General features: G+C 40.1%; 1 protein-coding gene across 1 annotated transcript in view; it reads right to left on the reverse strand.

The window, feature by feature from the left end:
- The window catches only part of nlgn4xb (neuroligin 4 X-linked b), a 26,768-nt gene continuing 2,356 nt past the window's right edge, over window positions 1–24,412 (reverse strand). The window contains exons 2-9 of the mRNA XM_020635653.2: window positions 23,512–24,412; window positions 22,597–22,749; window positions 16,681–16,866; window positions 15,214–15,664; window positions 13,122–13,335; window positions 12,339–12,463; window positions 5,451–6,060; window positions 1–3,004 (exon numbers count right to left, since the gene is read on the reverse strand). The exon at window positions 23,512–24,412 is cut by the window's right edge and continues 39 nt beyond it. Of these exons, the coding sequence (XP_020491309.1) occupies window positions 2,597–3,004; window positions 5,451–6,060; window positions 12,339–12,463; window positions 13,122–13,335; window positions 15,214–15,664; window positions 16,681–16,866; window positions 22,597–22,749; window positions 23,512–23,962 (2,598 nt within the window). The 5' untranslated portion in view covers window positions 23,963–24,412 and the 3' untranslated portion in view covers window positions 1–2,596. The remainder of the gene's footprint in view (window positions 3,005–5,450; window positions 6,061–12,338; window positions 12,464–13,121; window positions 13,336–15,213; window positions 15,665–16,680; window positions 16,867–22,596; window positions 22,750–23,511) is intronic.

Genomic DNA, 24,412 nt, shown 5'->3' on the forward strand with positions numbered 1-24,412 from the left:
TAAATTGTAAAATACTGATATTTATTTGTCAAAAATGCAGCAGAAATGTTTTATGCTTGACACAATCCAGCCATCCGCTGAGTCAATAAACCCATATGAAAAAAAAGAAATCAATCAAACATCCATTAAACGTTGTTTTTATATCATTTTGTAAAAGTTCTTTGCTTGCCATCCACAAGTTTTTCAGCTTTCATTTTTCACGTACTCTGTTGACAATTAAACTAAAATCTCTCATGAAGAAGTTACTTAGGATGAGAGGAGGTTAAATAGGCCTCACTGTGACAAAGCTGCTGCATGGAGTCGCACAGATGAGGCTGGGGGGGGGGGGGGGGGGGTAGGATGGAACATAAGGAAGTAAAGGGTAAAACAGGAAAGAGACAATTCAAGGTTGATGTTAGAGTTCGCTTGTTAGTTGGCATTAGGTTTATCTTTACAATAACAATTAGACAGACAGGATCTCACTTATTCTCATTGTTGATGCCATGATAATAAAACATCTCACATAAATTAAGTTAAATCAACTTTAAGAATGTTGGAAATCCAAAAATGACCACATAGCTGTAACAACTGCCGTCCAAAAGTCCTCACTGTACAGTTAGCTGATAAACTCCGACTTTTGTCTGGAAAAGAAAAAATCAATCTTTATTTCTAATTTCTGTTGGAGTTTGATAAATTAATTTCACATCTTCAAAAGCTTTTCTTAGTGGCATTTGGGGAAGAAAATATTGTTCTATTAGGAGCACATTAGAGCTTTAAAAGCAATACGTCTGAAGGTGTGTTAGCCAACAAAGTAAAGTCTCTCAAACTGTCACACAGCCAGGATGATTAATCCTTCTCAGCTCCATGGGCTGAGATCCACCTTAATTAATCACAGTACACCGAACTCTGGGCCTTTTGAAGTTGGGTGTTTCTAATGCTCAACAGCATCTAGTTTCAGAGAAAGAGAAATGAGATCTTCATGAAATATAGGTTTCTTATTCAATGCCTTTTAAAGGGGAGGGGTTTCAGTCAGCATTAGGTAGTTAAGGCTTATATAACAGAGTCTCTATGAGGTGTGAAACCTAAAGGTCACACAAATACAAATCAAAGCGATCTTGACTTTTCTTTTTGGAACACGCTGTGACTTGGGAAGCCATGAATCTTCTCCACGTGTTTTTCTGTGGTGACATTAATTAGATTGGAGTCATAAAGCGTAAAGGGTAAGGCCTTTAAGGACAAGAATTGAAGGGACACATTTAAGGGGAATGGTGAAAGGGCAGGGAGTTAGGATTAAAGGGGTTAAGGGGTCATGGATTTTTGGCTGGTGCTCAATCATCGAACCATTATTGCATTATCTACACAGTACTAGCTCATCACCCCCCACGGCCAAACAAATAGACAGGATGGTGTGAACATGTCTTATATTTCAACTACTAAACAAGTATCTAGATGTTGACATAGTTAGGAATTATTGAAATGACTGTGCATAGCAAATATAGCCTTTATGTAAAGGTACTGTGTACATACTACAGTGGGTGAGATAGAAAGACAACCAGCCAATTGCTTCAGGACATCTATACAATTATACAGTTAATATCTGAAATGAAAGCAATAATGTGGTTAAATAAGTCATGTTTTAATGCAAGAGCAAGTAAATGCTATAAATCATAATATATCATCTGTATCTTCCCATTCTATTTACAAGAGTTGAACACATAGCTGGTTAGAGTGATTCTTCAGTAAGTCTGACAACACTTCAGAGGCCCTTCCTTCTTCTGAGGATAATATCCATCTTTTGGCAGACTTTTCACTCCTGCTTTTTTACCTATCAATCCATCTCACTTTGTCTTTCTAGTTCTCACATCTGATAAATCCTTAATCCTAATCTCTTTCCCACCATCTGATCAATTTTTCCTTTAGCTACTGTTGAGATTTTTTTTTTATTCTCTTCTCCTCTGTGTGTTTTCCCCCCTCTCGCGTGCTTAAAATGTTGTTATTTTCTTCTTAGCTTAATTTGATCCTTGGCAGATAGGGCCGTCGATCTTTTAATGGAAAAAAATGCTACATTCACATTTCACAGGTTGTTCAAGTCGACATCAGCAGTCTGTGTGTGTGGTACTTCTTAACTAAGTTCTGTGTCTGCGTTTTGTGTCTGCTCTACTCGGCCCCAGCACTGCTTCACCATGCAGCGCGGGTACAGCAGGAGACGTAAGCTGATCCATAACTGACCCTTTGTGGCACAGCACCCCTCCTCTTCCTCCTCAGGTGTAGAAAAAGCAGAAGAGTTCATATCCAAAGAAGGAATTCAAGACACTTGACGGATGTCTCAGCTCGTCTTGTTCTGGGTTAAGAGCAAATGATGCATAGAACTGCATCTCCCAGGATCCAGCTTGTCTTCAGTTCCCCTGACATGCAAACACACAGCTGTCTGTCTCTTCATCCTGTTACTGAAAATGTCTCTCTCACTCCATCTGTAACAATCCTGCAGGGTAATTAGTAGAGGTATTTAAGTCCTTTGTTTTATGTGTGTGTTTGTGTATATGTGTGTGTGGTATGCATGTGCGTTTTTTATGTGTGTGTGTTTGTGTTGTAATTAAGTCTCTGTATCTTGTTGCGGTTATACACGTGTGGTGGAGTGTGTGTGCGTGGAGATGTGTGTGTGTGGCAAGTGTGTATTACTATACGGGCTATGGTGTGTGTATCCCTGGTGCGGATGACCCATCCTCATACCCACTACAGATCCAGGGGTCATGGGGGTCATTGGCGTTGCCGGGGTAACAGGATGCGACCCAGGGGTCACAGGGAGCGATCCCGGGGTCAGAGAGGTCATGAGGGGGACGTCGTCGGGTGAGCGGCGCAAGGTGAGAGTGTAATCAGGCGGGCAGGTGAGGCGCACGGTGTCCAGTGTGCTGTAGATGTCCTGCGTGTCCAAACCGTCCAGAGCGTCCAGCGTGTCCAGAGTGTGATGGTGGTGAGCGTTGTTCCGCTCATCGGCTGACGCAGCATCGCACTCCAGCTGCTTCACCTGAAAGGGTCAACACATGGATGAGTCAAAGGCTAGTTGGGAAGAAGATAAAGAATAAAATAAAAAATAAAAATGTATTGATAAGATGCTTATCACCAAATAATGTAATCAATTCCTCCACTAAAGGGCCTTTCAGATAAGACACGGTGGGCGCCGTGTGCAGCTGTCAAGCGCGTTCATTGTCTATGAGTTGCACCGTGCAAGAGCGTATCTGCTCCACGCGGAGCTGAGCAAGGTCTCGGTTGGCGTTGTTGCATAATGAAGGCGAGCACAGCGCACACAACGTCCTATCTGAAAGGCCCTTGAGGCATATTTTGATTTATTCAAGATTCAAGATTCTATTTATTTATCATTTTTCTCATGTATCTGAATACATAAAAAAGACGAAATGCTGTTCTCCCAGCCCCCAAGCAATGTGACAGAAAGAAAAACATGTTACATATAGACACATAAATATATCTAAAAGTCTACTACAGGATAAAATCTGTTCTAAAAGAAGAAGGTAAAAGAATAACAATAAGAACACCACAGATAATATAAAGTAGAAAAAACTAAATACAAGCAATACCACAGGCAACATACAGTTAGCACCACAGTCAGTCAATCCTTGTCTAAAGTGCAGTGAGTTTTAAAGTGCAGCACATGTCCCTCTGATGCTGGCACTGAAATGAGTGTGACACAGGAGGGGGGCGCAGTTTGTTAATTGTCCTGACAGCCTGTGGAAAGAAACTTAAATAGCTCTATCAGTACTGTTTCACAATATTAAATGTCAACTAATTGTGATTGTGCTCCTGATCCTAATGTCCAAATGTGACATCTGAAAATAAAAAAAAACAGAAAATCTGCATATTGTAAATCTGGAGCAAAAGAAAGAGAAAACAATGTCAATTGACCAAGAAAATAAACTTAATGTTGTAGCCCTTATCATATCATATTGGTGTTGCTGGGCTTCTGCATATGGCCAGAGTCAATACATAGTTTCAATTGATTCAACTCTCATGTGAAACGCCTTCCGTCTTTTTTTTTAATGGAGCTCAGCGTAAGTTCAAGCAGGAAGACTGGTTATATTCTCTCACACATTTATTCAATTTCTTCATTCAACTCAGCCCCTCCCTCACTACCACTTCCACCATCTTCCTGCTCTGGTAATCAGCCGATTTTGGGCGTTCACTCTTCAATAATAATAATAATAATAACTCAATAATCCAACCCGACTCTGCCACAACCTCTTTCAACCAATCATCCTGCCGCGGTCACATTTTAAAACCTGTTCTCTCTCTCGGTCACACAACCCGGTCACCTCCATTCCTGCTCAGCAGAGTTCAGATACAGCCTCAGAAACCCACTCCTCATCACATCCTGCATTCTTCCATCACCACCACCACCACCAGGGTCTAGACTCCGTAAGAGGGCATCCTATCCTGCTGTCAGCCTCATTACCCCTCCGAGTACATGATGTCATCATGATGGAGTCTGATCCCCAAAGACTTTGCACATTTATTTCCTAAATTGTTAAATAAATAATTGTTCATTCTTAATTAAGTCTCTCCTGATTGAAATCCAGTTTACTGAAAGTTATGCGAAAAAACCCTAAAATCACACTCTAATAAAAATGTCAACAGAAGGAACAATTTCATCAAAATAACTCCAGCAGATAGTTGGGGGACTTAAGTCAGATTTATTTTCAAAGCTGCATCTTGCAGCAAAACCAGCAAAGCTTCAAACCAAATACAGAGTTAAAGTTATATTCAAAATAGATCACCACTTTTTGTCAGGATCTTACAGCTCTGCTTGACTTAGAGAGACATTTTGTGCTGCGATGCATTTTATCCCTTTGAGAATTTTTTCATAACACAAGAACACTGCACATGGCAATAATATATGCCAATACAAAAAGAGACTGTGCTTGGCTGTCGCTTGTCACACCAGATCTACCATTGGTGTACACAATCAGCACATTGCACCACATGAAAAGAAGTGACATTTAAAATAAATAAAACACCATCACAAAAGCAGCCGCAGCGTTGAGCTACATTATGGTAGTTCAGTTTCCAATTAAGAGGATTTGTCAGCTACAAAAGAGATGTGACATTTAGCACTCACTGTGGGACATTTTAAAGCAGCTAAAAGAGCTCGAAAAGAGGCCAGATAGTCAGAGGATGAATTGGAGGCAATTGGAGGCAATTCAGGCAATTGGACACGGCTCACTCATGTACATGCATCAAAACACACTGGCACACACACGCACACACATTCAGACAGAGAAAAGTGTGCAGCTGATGACGGGCTGTGATTATTATTTTATTTTTTTAAGTGCTCTGCTGGCAGCTACCTCACAGTTCATTCAGACTATCGCACACACATGCTCAACTGGTTGGATAAACTTGAGATATTCAAAGTGTGTTTCACTATTACCAATGAGAAAAATGCAGCTACAGAAACATACCTGTAACGACATCAGACCCTCCCCCTGCAGGTGTGCAGCGACATCAGCGGCTGTAATGTCTCGTCTCGGGGGAGGAAGTGGGCGAGGCCGACGGTGCTCCAGACGCCTCTTGTCTTTTTTGTACAGCAGAGCAGCGAAGGCGAGGATGTTCAGAAACAACAGCGAAGCTCCCACTGCAATCGTCACTGAGAGCTCGGTTGAGTAGTCCTCATTCGGGACACGAACCCCCTCTTCCCCTCCACCTTGGCCTAAAGCGGACTCTGGCGGCTGCGGAGTACCTCCTTGTGAGCCTGGATGGCGAGTGCTGCTGGGAGGCCAACCTTTGGATAGACGCTTGGTGTAAGAGTAAGGAGTGTCATCCTGTGGGGAGGGACTATGCGTGAAGGAGGACACTGATTGGAGGAGCTCGTTGACGTGATGCAAGTGAGGGACCAGCTGCAGCCAGAAAGAGATCTTGGTGGCGCGGTAGTGGTCTCTGACTCGGGGTTTTAGGCCGATGTGGAGGTACAGCTGCTCTTTGGGGGTGTACTTAGACCAGGCCACTTCTTCAAAACGGTTGGGCTTTGTGTGGATGAACTTGGTATCTTGAGGAACTGGCTGGTTTGGGTCTCTGGAAAGCATGAAATAGAGGAGATTATTTATTCACATGGAGGTCAGGTTGCATGTGGTTGTGGTGGTTATGTAAGATTTTAGTTTTTTTTATAATTTATAGAAAGCAAAAAGGGGGGATTAATTATTTGTGCTGGGCGAGACATTGCTTTTTATCCCCTCAGAACTTGTTATTGCACAAAAAAATGGAATGAAAAAAGACACGGGGAAATAGAACATGAAAAAAAACAATTGAAGTTAATCACAGCAGGATTTAATAAACCACAAGGAAATACAGAGTTTCCGAAAACATATCAAAATGCAAAGGTAATTTAAAAAAACATTTAAAATAGTCCTATATTTTAGTTTTCTCTCCAGCACATTTTCATTTCAAGTTCAAAAACAATTTATATCGGTTGTAGTGTCAACTCAAAATAAAACCTCAAAGGACCCCAGGACTCTAAGTTTATGACTCGAGCTTTCAGTGAAGACAAACTTCCATAGGATCCAAATGAGGAGACAAGGTAGATGTAAAATGAAACAATCAGACGATTTATTCCACTGCTCTTATCACTACTTGTGATACTTGTAAATGGACTTGAGCTAAATTATTCTGACTATTCAAAGTGCTTACATCACATGTCACAATCGTCCATTTACACACTGACTGTTGTTGTGAAAGTGTTCATCAGTTTAAGCTAATCCATTCATACATATATGTATCAGCAGTCACATGTATTGTCCAACACATGTAAGTGAAGGAGCTCGGGATTGAACCTCCATCCTTCCAGTTGAGAGACGACCGACAGCCGTACACGACTTGTTTTGCAAGTTGTCTGTTACAATATTGGCGACGGTCAGAGATACGGTTGCTCCTTGTCTCGTTGAATGCCTTCTCCCAAGAGCATGAGCCAACAGGTGCCCACATGGCAATTTACAACAATTACCTGCACTTTACCTCAGCAGGGTCAATTTGAGGTGGCAGAGCAAACTTAAGGGAACATAGATATCTATATTGATCTGCTTGATAAACAGAAATAATATCAACTTAAGATAAAAGTTCAATATGAATGAAGGCTTCAAGCAAAAGTAAAACTTATGTCAACTGTAACAACATTAATTATTATAATGAGGCACAACCAGGCTACTACTGACAAACTCTTTTTGGCTATCAATCTGATCAAAATCACAAGACTGAACCCTTAAACTGAAGTAAAATAATTCCAGTCTTTAACACAGAGGCCTGTTATCACTCTTTGTAATCAACTAGATCCTGATAGATGTTTTCTTAGCCGCCTAAAAACCTGGAAAGAATGAGTGAGTATCTCTCATGCAGTCCAAGAGTTTCACCAGCGTTGGCCTTCCACACTATTTTCTGATCAATATCCAGTAACAGAAGAAAATCCAGCGGCTAAAAAACTGAAAATGTTATTTTCAGTAAACATAGCTCAAGGGTGATTTAGCTACAGATCATTGATTTGTGTCCAGTTTATATGCCTCAGTAAATGCTCCCAAACTCCTGCAGATTGAAAAAAAAAAACGGTGGATATTTGCCCCTATGGCAAACATAACATTGTTAGGTATCTTTATTGGAGATGAATGTGTGTTGTGGTATAGTGAAAATCGAAATCAAACTAACTTCTCTGACACATACGGACAGGCATCTACTTGATGATTTATCCATTTATTTTTGCCGGCAGCAAAAATGTGGTAAATGAAACAGCAGCTCATGGAAACAGACTTGCCAGTTACACACTATGTGCTCACTTGTCAATCAGCACCTTATGAAGTGCACAAAAAAGCAGCTAGCGTAAAGACCCACCGGCACGCAAAAAAAACACAGAGCAGCTGAGGATTTACACGCCCACACGGAGGCTTACAAAACATACATCAAGGAGAATTGTATCCTCCGCCGTTAAATTGAGCTGTCGCACAGTTCCATCACTATCTGAGGCACTCTCAACTGAGTGAAATCTTACTTTAAGGAAAGTCACCCACTGATAAATGAAGGGAACAAAGAAATCTTTTCTTCCCTCATTGGTGAGTTTTCTCTGTAGACTAGGGATTAGAAACTGATAATTGAATGCAGTGTGATTCCTTATAGCAACAGTGTCGAAAACAGCAAGGGAAGGTAATTTTGAGATGAAAAATATTGATAGAATAAAACAATTATATTCAAATAAAGCAGCATTGATCTTGCTTTTTTATTTTCAGAAGAAAACGTTGCCTTTTTTTAATTGATGTCCCATTGAAGACCTGACCTTGATCTTAATATTTTCTTGTGCGATTTGACTTTAAACTGTATAAAACATGGACAACATTACACCTTCCAAAAGTGAAGCCAAAATATTTGAAGCTCCCCTTGCTGACTGGCTGCAGTATATGGCATACTTTTTTCCTCCTCCATGTTAACAGAGGTCAAACTAGAAAATCAAATGGGTTGGTTGGACAAGGTTTCTGTCTTTATAGTTCATTATTATCATGCTGATTTCTGTCTGAGTGCCTCTGAGTGAGAAGTTTAGTTTTACTTTTTTATTTGATGCTGTATTAAAGAGGTATAATGCCATGACTGACAGCTCTGTTGACCAATGTGGCTCCAAAATGAGCAGAGATGAGGATGAATGTAAAGTATTGTGAGTATTTTTTAAACAAAACAAGACCATGTTCTTCTGTTGATGGTACGAACCTGAGGGATCTTTGCCATTTTATCAGAAACCCTTCTGCACATACTCTTATTTCAAGTGGTCATTCGCGCAATATGTCAGCACCTGTCACAGTGGTATTTGGGCTTCATTTTTGTACAACGGGAGGAGTCGGAGTCTCGTCGTCCATCTTTATTTAAAGCCAATGGATACAATTGGTGGGTTCATTTGTTTAAAGGTGAAAATGTCAGACAACATATAAAAATGTTATTCTGACAGTTTATTTTCTAGGAGTTGCTAAAAGTGTCAAATCAGTTTGTTGAAATACAATTAGATGATGCTATCAGCAACTTACTGTTAGTTATAATGAGAATAAAACCTAGAGAAAATGAATGATGTTGGTTGCCACTATCACAGACTGCCAATTTCCGTTAAAAGGATGCTGATTGCCAATGTAGAAAAATTTGTGATGCCAAACATGAAGGCTAATTAAGGCCATTCAAGAGGACATCGAGGGAGAAAGCTGTCTGAAGAAGTTGCCCTAATGTTGTTAGTTAGCAGCAACGACAGAAAGTATGCTATTGCTTTTTTCCTCTGTGACTCAGGCTAAGGTAGCTACATATAGCAGGCTGTTGCTAGCTAGCTATAGAGTTGTAAGCTGATTTTCCATACTAACATTTGATGAATCTGCTTAACTATAAGTCTTTTTTTGTAAATCCACAAAGGCTTTTTTTCTGGGGGCCATGTTTTGATTCATGGTTGTTATTTTGTTAGTTTGCATTTGATTTGTTAATGTGAAGAATTAATTGAGCTGCTTGTGTTGCAGTAAATAATTGCTAGTGTTTTTTTGTCATTAAAATCTGCTGCAAACAATTCTGCCTCCCAATAGATCCCCCAATCACAATTCCTTGGCACTGCTTCTGGTGAAAGACAGTTTTCTTTAATGCCCCACTCTGAATATGTGAGAGCACCGTCCTAATTCTGGATGTTGTGAGATAGCAAAGGCTCGGTGGTGATTTAGATCACGGTCTAGACTACAGATGTCTGTGTAAATCTGAAGAGGTCTCAGCGGAGTGAGTCTCGATTGGATTAATTACGGGTAATTACTCTCTTCGAGCACTGCAAACAGAGGGTCCATCCTCAACAATTACTTTTATCTTGTATATCATGTCACAGTGGACAGATAAAAGGTACTCTTATCAGGACCGACTGTCGGCTTTTAAGGTTTTAATGTGGATCCTTTCTACAACAACTGTAGTTTTCTTTGCTCCTGGCACATCATTTCACTTTCAATTAATAAATTGGATCTCTAAAAGCTTTTTGAGCTGTTGGCAGATAATTTTAATTTTGATTTAACATATTGTATAAGCTCTCTATCTCATTGCACCAGTTTGGGCCAATTTAGGGCGCAGAAAGAGAAGAGAAGAGAAGAGAAGAGAAGAGAAGAAGAGAGAAGAGAAGTCACACAGTGGCCAATCCTTCATTCTTCTTTTAGGACATTACCTTGGCTTCCCTCAAGAACTTTTCAAGAGCAGAGCATCTTTAATGTTCTCTGCCAGGGTCCAAAGAAGAAAAGCCTTGTCAAGATATTGTCATGACAGAGAACTTGTGTTCACCCTCTGCCAAAATTAGTCTGCAGTGCTTTTTTCACCATTGTTTTAAAAGGCCTGTCTTTCTGTCAGACACCAGAGGCCTATTGAAGGAAGAGACGTATGAAAACATATCGTTCGCCTGTGAGCTCATTATTTTTGTTGCTCTAAAACTCCATTGTCTTCCTCTTACACATCATTAAATCTCGGCTTCATCCAGTTCCAAAAAGACATTTCAAATAGAACCTTACATCTGAAAAAACATTTTCCTTTGTCATTAAGACTGCACTTGTCTCGATAGAAATCTCAAGAGAGATATATTAAGGTAGAACTGTATCTGGCATGCATTTACCACAGTTTGCAGCTATTGCATTTTCCATAATTGCAATCGTATTAAGGGAATACATTTGCTCAATCCTACAAAATACTCAAAAGCTGTTATCTTGTTTTCAGTAATATTGCTAATTAAAGCACAGAAACACCATATGGTGCATGGAAACATGGATACAGTCTCAGTGATGTCCACTGAAAAAAGGCATAATAAATCCCAACAAGTAGGGCTTGCCATATTGAAAATTGCTGACTAAGTTTCGGCCAATCTAGTTAAAGACAAGACAGTGGAGCAGGGACAGGCCTTCAGCCTCCTGGCACACAGCTACAGCGCGCCCACCTGTCAGTCCACTCAGTCTGTCCTTTAATTAGTCAAAAACATATAAGTTAGATAAACATGTGCCGCCCTTCAGTTTTACCAATAAAGAAATGAGCTAAAGAGACAAAACCTTCAAACCAGACTGCAAACATGTTTAATTGTAGTGGAAAAAATGGGCATGTGTGGCTTAAAGGAAGAATATGTGATTTTTCACACTGTGAAAGTGTGAAAAATCGTAGCAAAAAACAAGTATATCCTCTGAAAATAACTCTGTGAGTCATGACTGTCTACAATGAGTGTGACAACCAAGTCCCGCTGTCTGTGATGCTTTCCGAGCCGTAGCCTGACTTTGCCAGGACGTCCGGCCGACTCATCCCCTCGCGTATAAAAGTTGTTTAATTGAGGGACTAGAGAAAAGAAGAATAACATACTGTACTCGCTGCTTAATTGAATGTCATGTAAGCATTTTTAGATCACGGTCATTCCGTGTAAATTGACATGCAGTGTGAAGATACAAGCTAACTAAAGCTCACTAGCATTAGCATGCTAACACAACAATGCAGCGTGAGTTGTTTTGGTTTCATGCTGGTGCTCAAGGGCGACATCTGCTGGATCAAAAAGTGGCATATTCTTCCTTTAAAGATCCTGTGGAGAAACGTGTTTTGTAACTAAGTAAATTGAAACAAAACATCTCAGCCTGTTGACTGTAACAGTGAAATGTGTCACTGTATCATGAATCTCTGTATTGTAAAATGTAAACAAAGGCTGTTTTTGTCCGACACCTACCCCTTGATTCAACTTCAAGCTAAAAAAAAGTAACAAATAAGAACTTTTCATTTTGTCTCTGATGGTTTTGTTTGAGTTTGTTGCTCATTAAGAGACATCAGTACTCATTTCAGTCTGTTTCATTACCAGCTAAAAACTCCTCACAGCAGCTTTAATGGGGATTATCGGTATTTGGAGCAAGGCTCAATATGGACACCCGAAGAACTACCGTTTTTTGCACTTCCACATTGGCTTCATTCTTCAACAATGGAGGTTGCCTCTTGGGGTTTTATTGCTGGATCCATAAACTTGAGTCTTGATTTTCTTATTCTGAGTCTACATCAATACAAACTGTTCACTGTAACACATCAACAAGATACATTATGTTCCTAAATGATTGTCTCACTGTGTGAAGGGTAAAAGGAAAAATAATGACTGCTGCGTATTTTCTTTTACATGTGAAATGTCATTACTTGTCCTGATTAGATATTAATAGCAAAAATTAGGGCAGAAATAAAAATAATCAAAGTTGTGCTTTGTTTTATCATGCTTTCTTGTTATTGTCTATAAAGAAAAAGGAGGAATAAAACTCTTCCAAGAATGGTTATTGGACTGAATTCAGCGTCTCACACCAGGGATCATTTTAATAGCTCACCCAGTCTTGGCAAAGTTGGTCCAGTAAGTCATGACTACAGCGCTCAGCATCACGTCGTTCTTGGAGAAGTTACAGTTGAACAGATCAGTGGGTCCCACCATGGGCACACCAAAGACATAGGGCACCTATACACATACACACACACACACACACACACACACACACACACACACACACAAAAACAAACAGACAAACTTTAGGATAGCTTACTGTCAGGGCAAACAGATTACATTCATTCTCTAGACAGTAACTGGAGCCACAACTGAATTATGTGAAACTCTAACCTCATCACAGTGAAGAAAGAAATCGCCTCATGTGTAACTGCAGTGAACCTAAACTCAGGTCACTAAATTCATCTTCATTTTGACAGCTTATCCCCAATAATCTGGACTGAAACCCACCCTCACAAACAGCAACTACAAATGCATGCACGCAGTCACTGAGCTGAACCTAAAGCCGACAAGTAAGTCCTTCATACAAAACTGGAAAGAAGATTAATTGATTCAAACTGTTAAGCATTTTGAACAAATTAATATAAAGCAGGCCTTTAAGCATAATCCAAACCCAGAGCTCCTGATTTATTTGTTGAATATTTAAGAAAGCTTTGAAGTGTTTGAGTTAACTCCATTTTTGCCTCAGTCTGTTTTACAATTTAAAACCAAAGATACAGACATTTTTTTCCATTACTAATTATATATCTGTATATCTGATATCTTGTCTTCTCCCAACTTTTAAGTACATGTTGTTGCTGAATAACAATATATCAAGGCACCGGCTTCTTACCTCGTCACCATGGGCGGAGTCAGCCCACGGCGGCGTGGCGTCACTCTGGCAGTGGTGGTAAAAGGAGTAGAAGTAGGTGGGGGATCCATACTGAGCGTGCAGGTCAGCAGTGGCGATGGCTGGAGCAACCCATTGGTGGTCTGTGAATAATGCCACCAGGGTCTTCCGGCGTGTTTCTGCATTGTCGCGGTCCGCCCAGTCCGTGTACATAAACCTTTAGAGCAGACAAGAAGCCAGTCTACTATTGAAGTGTGCAAGACTCAGTTATGTTTTCATAAAGGAATTCATTTCAGATCTAATAGAAAAAAGTAGGTGAATATACAAAAATCCATTTACTGTAAGAACGGCATTTCATATTTTGGTTAACATGCTTCTTCAGTTTCTTGCAAAGCGCTAGATCTTATGTGTGGCCGAGTTCCCTCTCTCTCTCTGTTTCTCCGTCACCTGCTGCACACCTGAGTGCAACATGTTCTCAGGGAGGATAGGGGTATTTAGAGGAACCAGGGGCAATCATTCTGGGCAGCATGGTGAGGAGCTTTTAATCCCCATATTACTTTTATACTGTTTCCCAATTTAAAATTTGTGTTTTCACTCATGCATGTTTAGATTGGTGGGTTTTGTTGTTTTAATTTAGGCTGGAGGTACCCGTTAGTCCTATTTTCGGTTTACATGTTTTTCAGTAGGTTAGTTGTAGTTTAAGTGGGAGGTGCCGACAGATAAGACCCATTGCAAGGTTGGCTTGGCGCCTTCCCATCTTTTGGTCTCCAGACCAATTTTATATTTATATTATTGACAAAAAAAAATGGACAAGTAAATCAACACAACTAATGCATACTCGTTAAAGAACGTTCTAGCTGGTAATAAAACAAACTAAAATCAAGACTGGTGCCTCTTTGTGAGCTACAAAAGCAAATGAGCATAAAGATATATTTTTATACATGGTTCTTTTCAATGCCTCAAACCACTGCAGCATGTGAGGTAGCTATCAGTCCACTCTAATAACAGCACAGTGCAGAAAAGAGCTTTTTTCTTTTGCTCTGCAAAGATTCAAGGTGAGTGGTACATTTTGCTGTTCAAAGAAAGCAGGATGGGTTATTTTTTCTATGTATAAGTCCAGGACATACTCAACAAAGATAAGAGGTCCTGCTTTATCCACTGGGGTCACCAAAATAGTCACAAAGTGAAAGTTCATCACATGAGCGTTAACAATGGTTTGATAAATTGATGTGCAAAAAAATGAAAAAATAACAGCAACTAGTTGTGATTTTACAGTATGCATTGTGCTTAACTATTTCTGCTCTGTCCATTGTGATGACCAGATCACAGCATGTCACCATGTCAAAAAGTGAAAGTAGCCAACACAACCACAATTTCACACTTCAAAACGTGTATCTAATTGAAAAGCAAGGTTAAACATGTTAATAGCCTAAGTAAGATTTAGTAGAGCTGCAGGTTTTGTTACCTTTCAACAGAGCCAACGTAGCTGTTCCTTATGTTGGGCTAACAAACTCTTGACTTTAACTAAAGATTTACCCACAGACATGAAAGTGGTATCAATGTTCTTCCATTACATTTTGCCAAAACATTCAAACACATCTCTATAAGCTAAACTCTTGAAAAGAAAGTAGAATTTACACTATGGCATGGACTTTTTGGTGTTGTAAGTGTTTGTTTTCTGGTTGTAGTTTTAAGAGTATAGGCTACTAACAATCCAGTTGGTTGTATGTAGGACATGTGAAGAATAAAGAGGTTTGAATCATTAGATATCCCCAAACCTATCAGCTATAATTGGGTGACAATTTATCTTTTTATTAATGGCTATTAAAATATGTCTGCATTTGAGTGCACAGAACATTAAGTCCTAGAAGCATCTCTTAACTTTATCTCCATTTTTGTGTCTCCGCAGTAGCTAGCCTCAGTTTAAACAATGATGCAGCCTAAACCTCAGGAGATCTTGGTCTGGATATCAGTTATCTGAGTAACACCTAGCCCAACCAGACACCTCAAAATATTGACCTTGCTGAAGGAGGCTCTATCCACCTGCGATGACTAAGGACAGGTTTTGATATTGAACATTTCCAGACTCACTCACCTTATGCTCTCTCTCAGCGTGTCTCGGCCCTCTGGGTATCCGTATAAGCTATCCACAAAGTCTGACACAGCAAAGTCAAAGTCCTCAGCCGTGACACCGTCCTCCGAGTCCACGATGCCCTCCACAAACTTCACGCCCTCGCCCTGATTAACCCCCAGCATCACGTCGTAGTTCAGAAACTCTCCCTGCTCCATCAGAATCTGGGGGTCATCCGGTATGACATCGCCATCAATCACCGGGGCAAAAGCCGTGTGATACTTGGCCGGCGTCACGTTCTGCTCCACAAGTTCCCGGTAACTTCGCCCCTGGAGGCAGGCGACCAGTTGGGTGCTGTCGTCAATGCCGCAGCCCACCCTCTCGCCGAGCTGCCGGGCGTACTTGCTTGGCTGGTAGTTGACGGCCCAACTGGCTAAAGCGCTGCCGCTCTGAATGATGGCTCTGTGGAACAGGTCTGACACACACATGAATGCACACATGAATGCAAATAAGGGAGTCAAAATAAGCCTATATATACAGAGGCTTCAACCTGTATAGGCCCACATTTATGTATACACATGCACCCACACATAAAACGTGCATGAATGCTCAACCATATGATTACACACTTGGAGGGTCACACAATCGGCCTACATGTGCACACATAAACAGATGCAGAACAAGCATTCCAACAGCTACACAAAAAAAAATCTCTGGATGACAGGTCATGGTGAGAGCACCAGGTTCATGTGGGTAAGGGTTAAAAGATTTAAATAATGCAGCTGGTAGCTATGTGAGTCAGAGTCAGGCTGTATCATTCAAGGCTTATTCAGGCTTTTCTATCAGCAATAAAGCTCTATCGTACCAATGGAGACCTTGAATTGTGTCACCCACCTAAACCAGCCATCTTAGGTGTCCAATTCTCTAGCTGCCTTTACTCGCCGTCTATTAAATTTTTTTTGCAAAATATAATGTGCTATAAATGGGACTTTTTCTTGGAGAACCTCTGAGGATTGCCTAATCATTTTCTCAAGTTAATGGCAAATTCTGAGCATGTCTCAAAAACAGTCCGAGCCGAGAAACAGTCCAAGACATATCCCAAAGTAAAATTACAAAAATGTCAATTTCCAACCTTGATTTTTACAAAGATTGGAAGCCAGGCATAACATGTCAAAATGTGCTAAACTGGACGCAACGAGAGGGAATTAGCTTGACTTAAAAAAATAACTATTCGAATCCCTAGTCTTTCAGTTGCATAATCTTTTGGCTGTATAGATTTTTGAGGTCAGAAGTGTTCATACATTTATTTATTTATATATTGGAGAGCTTGAAAGGTTTGGAAACCCTAATTATCACAACACCCACCACAAAACCCATCATTTGTGCCCAACAGCCCCCCAGCCTTATCTCGCAGTTCAAAAATGATTTAACACATGTTGAATCATTGAAACTGAACAAAAAACACTAAAACTAAAAGCAGGTTTTCCTTACCCTCAGAGTAGTGTGATAAAGTGAGCAGGCTCACACAGGACGCTCCGGCCCCTGATCCAAACACCGTCACCCTGTTTGGGTCTCCGCCGAAGGCTGCAATGTTCTCCTTCACCCAGCGCAGGGCCTGAATCTGATCCAGCAAGCCGTAGTTCCCTTTTGCAGCCTGGTCGCCTGTACTTAGAAATCCTACAGACAAAGAGAAAGAGGTTAAGAACAAATAGCAGTTTGGTTTTAAGATGTAATTGCTTTGGAGAGAAAATGAGCAACAATTTTAAAATCATGAAGCGATCAAACAAAGATTTTTATTGCAATAGGACCTCTTCATTTTATAATGTACAAAAGCACACACGGTTGCTGATTCTTCATCATGGCTCCCACACAAGTCAAATCAATAATGCATGAGTCTGCTGGCCATACATTTAAACCAGAAAAAAAAATGTTAAAATGACGAAACTCCTGCACAAACGCACAAAAAGGATCTAAACAACAGCTTTGTTCACATTCATGTTGGTGAATACCTTGAACACACTCTACACACACACACACACACACACACACACACACACACACATGCAGGTACAAAGACGACTATCCCTTATTCCCTTTTCTGCTGACGTTGTAAAGTCAACACAAAGGATCCTAATGGCTCACTCCACCACGGTATATCTCATTACTGCAGACGCTAATTTCTCTGAACCTCAAGCTGGCCCTGAGCACATATAAGAGTATAATGAGCAAGAAAGGGAAAGGCTGTGAAAATAATACATTTAATTTACTTATGTGCAATTATGCAGAAACCTACCTCATGCAGAAAGCACACATTAAGGATATTTCATTAATCCAATGGTTATTACAGTACCATGATGCCTTATTAAATACTGTTTGATGAGCTTTTTGTAAGATTTCTTTGTAAAAGCTTCCTTTTTTTTTTTTTTTTAATTTTTGTTGAAATATCTCCCAGTACCCGTGATGAAGATAAGAAAAAATGTGCAAAGTTGTAAAAACGACTCACCTCATGCATCCACCGTATGATGACAATAATGATGAGGAGGAGGAGGAGGAAGATGATGACACTGATGTTGGACTGATGGTGCTGATGATGATAATGATGATGATGATGATGATGGTGTTGACCACAGAAGAGTTTGTATAAACACAAAGGATGGAGATAACAAAAATAAACATGCAGGATTGGTTTTGTCTAGCTAGATATGGTCGTTACACCTGTAGCAATTTTATCCTCAAGACATCATCTACCAAGCAGATTTAGATTATGACATATACAACCAATACCTGTGGAACGCTTTGAAATGATGGGTCTCATAAACCGATATTAGTTTACCTTGTTATATTTTGTTTAACTTTTTCAATGACTTCAACTCTACTACATTGCATTTCAATAAGACTCTCTCTCTCTCTCTCTCTCTCTCTCTCTCTCTCTCTCTCTCTCTCTAATTAAAGCAAAACCGCACAGTGGCCTTCCCTCAGGACCAGAAACATCTCATACAGTATTAACAGGCTTTGTGTGTACACATGTTCTACAAAATATGCTAAAAGTGCAGGAAGAAAGAAAACAAAATAACTGTACTGAATATTTCAGAGAGAAGTAGCAGCCAAAGGTTGTGAGAATGCTTCCTTTACCTTGATTGTTTATAATAAGCAGATTTTGATTGGTTAAATTTACGTACATACATTTAAAGAGCACTGTCACCTTCTATCACATCAATCCACATAATATGGGAGATTAAAGGGATAAAGGAACTTGGATTAAATCACTTTTAAAATGACAAATTAAGCTAAAATAAAAAACAACGAGGTCAAACTTAAGTTTAGTGCATGAGTAAAGGATTACTAATACATGACTCATGATGATTTAATGCATGAATTAAGGTGGAATGTCAGTAATTTATTCTGTTCAACAACAAAAAAGATAACTTCCCAACTATTTTATGTGATTAATTTACAGTTTAAAGGTCATGAGTTACGAAATGTTTATTCAGTGACTGAAATATAATCAATGTGCATTATGTCAGTGAGTTCAGTTACATTCACATTTATTTGTGAATCTATATTTATGTATTAATGTTAATCATTGACCTCTCTGCATCTGACTGACCAGTTTGATCAAAACCAGAGCTTCATATTTCTAACAGTACAGAGAGGCTTTCAGATAAGCTTAACTTTTGTATGAAATCAATTTTTTTTAAAACTTGACTCCAGATCATTCGATCGCATATTGATCATAAGAATAAATAACTGTGAAAGACAGATCCAAAGCATCTGAACATTTTGTCTAACTTGGTGTTCCAGAGTGTCAAAGGAATGTGTCTTATTGGTGCAAATGATTTATTCATGGGCTCAATGCCATTCTTACTTGAGATGAATTAAGGATTTAATCAATCAATAAATCAATCAGTCTCAGTATTTGAATAGCGCCAACTATAACAAATGTTATCTCGAGGCACTTTACAAAAGAGCAGGTAAAAGACCTTACTCAGCGTTATGGTACAAAAGAGTAGGTAAAAGACCTTACTCGTTGATTAAGGTGAATTGGGGCCTTTTGTCAATTCATTTTTGTATTTTGCATGTCCTGAAAAATGCAGCTTCTCTGCTGAAATCATCAAATTTGATTAAGAAATGATCCAAAGCAAATGGAAAATAACAGTAAATAATGCAATAAATCATCATGAGTCATGCACCAGGTAAACATTATTGTGTGTTATTGATACACTGAAGTTAAATGTTATCATTATAGAATTATTTGCATATTTTTGACCTGATGGCACATTCTGTTTTTCATGTGAATTACTTAATAGTGGGAAATTCCTAATGAAAGTGAGCATTTGAGTTAACCCAGTAAATAAAATAATGTTCACCTCTTGAATCTGACTTATGTAGGAAGAACACATAATGCTCGGGCCCTCACTGTTTGACTCACATGATGCCTTACATGTATCTTTTTAAACGCTACTGTGGCCCTGCTCATGCTGGGTATTGTTCATAATTACGGCAACAAAAAGCCTTAATGTAAGGACTCTGAGATATTCAATTTATTCAGCCTGTGAGCTGTGCATGATGGTCTAAAATTAGAAAAACCTCTGGGAATCAGATTTTCCCCGTTCAGAGAGCAATGAGTCAGAGAGTCATGGAGGTAAAAAAGGATCAGATTTGAGTCAGTGCTAGTACTGGAAATGGCTTCAGGGGCTTTATTTCCGCTAGGGACACCCATACTGAACATGCTCTCACTCCAACAACAAAAAAAGAAAAAAGCAACGAGGCACACAAACAGTTTTCTGCTTTTAAGAGCTTGTCGAAACATTAAAGCAGATGGTGAATTAAATGCAAATGAGACCAAAAAAAAAGGAATGTAAATTTCTATAAAAGGAAATAGCATTTCCATTTAACGTTTGCTTTTCTTAAACATCCATAGATCTGACTCATAAACAAGCTATTTATGACCAGATCTGGATCAAGCCGTTATTGTGGATATGACTCACGCAAAGCATTGGATAGAGAATTGGATTAAAATGCAATCCAGAGTTTAACTCGAGTGTCTAATAACAGATCTCACCTACAAAAAATGACGCATTTCTGTTAAGTGAAAATGTAGATTGTTATAAAACAAGCTGTGATGTGGATTTGGGTATTTCATTCTAAGCATCTGATACTCGCTCCAGTGTGACAATTAAGTGTTTTCTGCATTTCACAAATGGATGTTGATTGTGTTAACTATTTAAAATTACAATGTTTCCAAGTTGATCAGCTCATTTTTCAAATGACAGTTGGACACATTGAAACAAAACACATTTTCTTACTCATGCTCAACAGAAAGAGTACTTATCTTTCTTCATTACCATATGCAAATTCACATTGACTGAGCACAGTTTTCTAAAAATTTGACAGTTAACGGTCGTAAATATCTTTGTGATTAAAATAGATTGTTTCTTCTGAGATTAATAGTTTTACTCTACAAAATATGTGAGAATCTTTCATTGTTAAAGTCACCACATGCAGAACATTAAATCTCATTTCATATGGAGTCTGTTTAGATCTGATAGATTTATTAATTAAGTGTCAGGTGTGGCAAAACAGAAATGATCAACCAGAACAGTTACTCCTATCATTGTAAGTTCATTTAGTAACTGTAGTATAGTGTAGTAAATGAATGCATGTGTTTTGATTCTATTGTTTCTTTTTGTTCTTGAAGGCTACATTTTGGTCCAATGCAGTGATTAATAATACATTTGTAATGTTTCTCTGTTAGTTACTACATTTTAATTTGTTGTGTGAACATTATAGGAAAGATTTAAAATCCTCGTCTCATGTTACATTTTAAATCCAAGCAGGCCCGGCATTTAGGGAAGGACAGACAGGGCAAGGCGTGCCCATTTAACGTGTTTGCACTCTCAGCTATCACAAATCAGAACTTTCTAATCGAAAAAAAGGGTTGTGTCCTATAATGTTGTATGTTTACTATAGCTTGGATCGTTGCATTCTGTTGTAAAATGGATATCAGAGAATGGTTTAAAACAAAGAATTCATCAATCTTGGTGAGAGAGCTGCAACATCCTCAGATGACCCCACACCTGCAGCAGCTACAGATGCTACAAATGCTAGTTTAGCTCCCGACCAGCTTCAGCTTTATTAGCATCAACAAGTAGAGGAGTGACAGGGACCAGGGGGCTGAGTAGACTATTTTTCAAAGTTTACCTTTTGTGCTGTTCTGTGCTAATGGTTGTGTTGCCCGTGGTAAGCTGGTTGGATAAGTAAAGAGACTACAAAGCTGCTATTATTGTTTTTATGCTTCCTGCATTATACAACCCTATACGTAATAGCTTTTCATATGTTGTTGTCTAATTGTGCGTCTTTACACAGCGCCACTGGTCTTGCAGTTCAGCTTTTGTGCATCCCCCACCCCACCCCCCATCTTAATCACATGCCCTCTGTACATGTATTCCCTGGCGCCAGAGCTGAATCCAAGTGCTCTGCTGCTGTTAGCTGTGGGGAAAAAATAAAGTCTAGACCTGCTATGTGTGTAAAATGTGATGAGATAACTCATTTTATGATTTGGCGCGACATCATTTAAAAATTGACTTATTATTGACTGATTTACAAATTGGAACATGAAACCTCAGAGTGTTTAAACGAGCATCTGAGGAGTTAAACTTTGATACGCAACTGACACAGTAAGCTTCAGACAAACAACAGGCTGCTGCATTTGGCAAGAAGTGTCAGTAAGAAAAATAAAGGACCAAAAAAAATGTTTAAAAAAACACACTTATTCTGTCATTCTGAGCATGCATGCAAATGTTTTGTGCTGGTTTTACACTGTCTCAGAAGTAAATGTCATTTTGGTGGCAATGACTAATTCATTGGCACAACGACTGACATTTGAAACATGGACTACAGCTTTTGAGTGAGTTACAGACTTTTCAAGTAAAAATACATTGTTGTGAAAGGTCATGATAAATGCACAGGCGAGGTCATGATTTTTCAGATAGGCACAACCAAATTTCTTTAAGGATTTGGAAACATAAACAGACAGTGGTTACACTTGCAGATTGAACTGTGGCTTGTTTTAAGTGTGCACTCTTCCAGTGCCTTTCTACTTTCAGTTCAAAGTGCTCTATTGTGTGTTGTTGGGGGTCTGCAATGAAGCCAGATACATGGCTAACAGGAATCAAAATAAGAGCTACAGAATGCATGCATCTATCAGCAAATTGAGCGTAATAGTTAAAGATATTTCTGATGCAGAGTAATGCAGTAAAAAATAAAACAAAATAAGGAAAAGCTTTAACAGGCTAAGGACAAAGGTGTTTATTTAAAAAGCAGCTACACCCATCCTCTTATCATTACCATAAAGCTACTGCTGTGTTGAGCAAATTGGATACAGATATAGGAGATGTATCGTTTTACCCAGCACTCCAAGGCGATAGTTGAGGGTTATGACAATGACGTTGCCGTAGCTTGCCAGCACGCTGCCATCCATCATGTTTCCAGTGCCTTCTGTGTACGAGCCCCCGTGGACGTAGACCATCACCGGCCGCTGGCCCCCCTCCTCGTGGATGTCTGCAAGGAGAGGGAAAGACTGATTAGATAGATAGATAGATAGATAGATTGATAGATAGATAGATAGATGTGTGTGTGTGTATGTGTGTGTGTGTGTGTGTGTGTGTGTGTGTGTGTGTGTGTGTGTGTGTGTGTGTGTGTGTGTGTGTGTGTGTGTGTGTGTGTGTGTGTGTGTGTGTGTCAACCTTCCATTAGTGTGCATCGCTGCCTTGAATCACTCTCAGATCTAATATACAAAAGCAGAGACAATTTTGCTACCGCTTTGCTTCACTATGCTTTGTATCATTCTACCTTCATTTCACAGCAGGTGGATATTAATTTAGGCCGTTGGAGCGTTCATCCTTGCCACATGTGTGTTTGTGTGTGTAGGGTCACATGCACCTGCATGGGCCAATATGTATGCATGAGTGAGTGTGTGTCCTTCCCACTTTCCTCCGCAAGTAAAGGAGTAACCCCCTCGGTGACTGACAGAGGTGTCTGCATGTTAAGTGTTGTTTCTACCAGGGGCGTGTAAATAAAAATGGGAGGGGGGGGTGGCTGGGCTGGAGGGGGGTGGGGCACCTTTCAAATTAAACTTAACTTATTTATTTAACAAAGGGCATGTGTTTAAATCAAATTTCACAGTCAAATTGCCCTCAAAATTACCTCACGGTCAACCAAAGTACCACCTTGTCCCCACGCTGATTTGACTTCACAAGATGAGGAACATGCTAATCTAATTCTAAACCCCGCACGCACATTCATTCAACGAGTCTCACTCACCTTCTTCAGTGGGCACGTAAATATTGAGGTAGAGACAATCCTCACTCTGGTGAGTGAGGTACGTGGCCGCTATATCCAGATTCGCCGTGAGCCAGGAGGGCATCATATCTCCCAGCATGCTCCTCTCATCCAGTGACTGCGGGCACACGGGAGCAAACTGTGTCACATTTCGTATTCCCGGCCAGGGCAGCGGAGGCTCGGGCGGCTGGAAGCGCCGCTCTCCCGTGGGAGGCCTTGCGTAAGGTACTCCCAGGTACTGGATAACAGGCCCCAGGAGGTCCGAGGGCAGGGGGGTCAACATGCCACGGATTCGCCCCTGCGCCGTTGAGATGACAGGCACGGTCTGCTGCGACGAGGACAGGGCGGGATAGAGGGAAAGGGAGAGGCAGAGGGAGAGAAGGAGGGATAGAAACCTCAGGGAGGGAGTTCTCCCGGTCCTCAGTGTGGACATGGTGGTGCGTTTAGGGGTAGCTGGGAGATTAGGGATGCGAGGGGAGGGGAAAGGAACCAGGGAAGGGTGAGGGTTACGGCTGTGTTGACCCTTTAGAGGTATCCAACAGTGACACACAGCTGCTGCTCAGTTTGGCCCATGGCACACGCACAACACACAACCCTGGTTCTTAAAAAACAACCCTTTTCCCCCTTTGTATGTCTGTGTTTGTTTATGTGTGTGCTTGGTCCTGCGTGTGAGTCAGTGATCCTGTGCCTCTGAGTGTGTGGTGACTCAGTCAGCGAGTCTCTTGAATGTTTGTCTGTGTGTGTGGAAGTGTTTAAAGCCAGTGTGTATGTCCTGCACTGGCGATTTGAGCATGTGTGTATTCGTGTATGTGTGTGTATGTGTGTGTGTGTGTGTTAGTCTCTCGTTATGTAAACAGTAGCATCACTGTTCCTCTGTCACTCT

This window comes from Labrus bergylta, chromosome 13 (assembly GCF_963930695.1).
Source record: "Labrus bergylta chromosome 13, fLabBer1.1, whole genome shotgun sequence".
NCBI classification, from domain to species: Eukaryota; Metazoa; Chordata; class Actinopteri; order Labriformes; family Labridae; genus Labrus; species Labrus bergylta.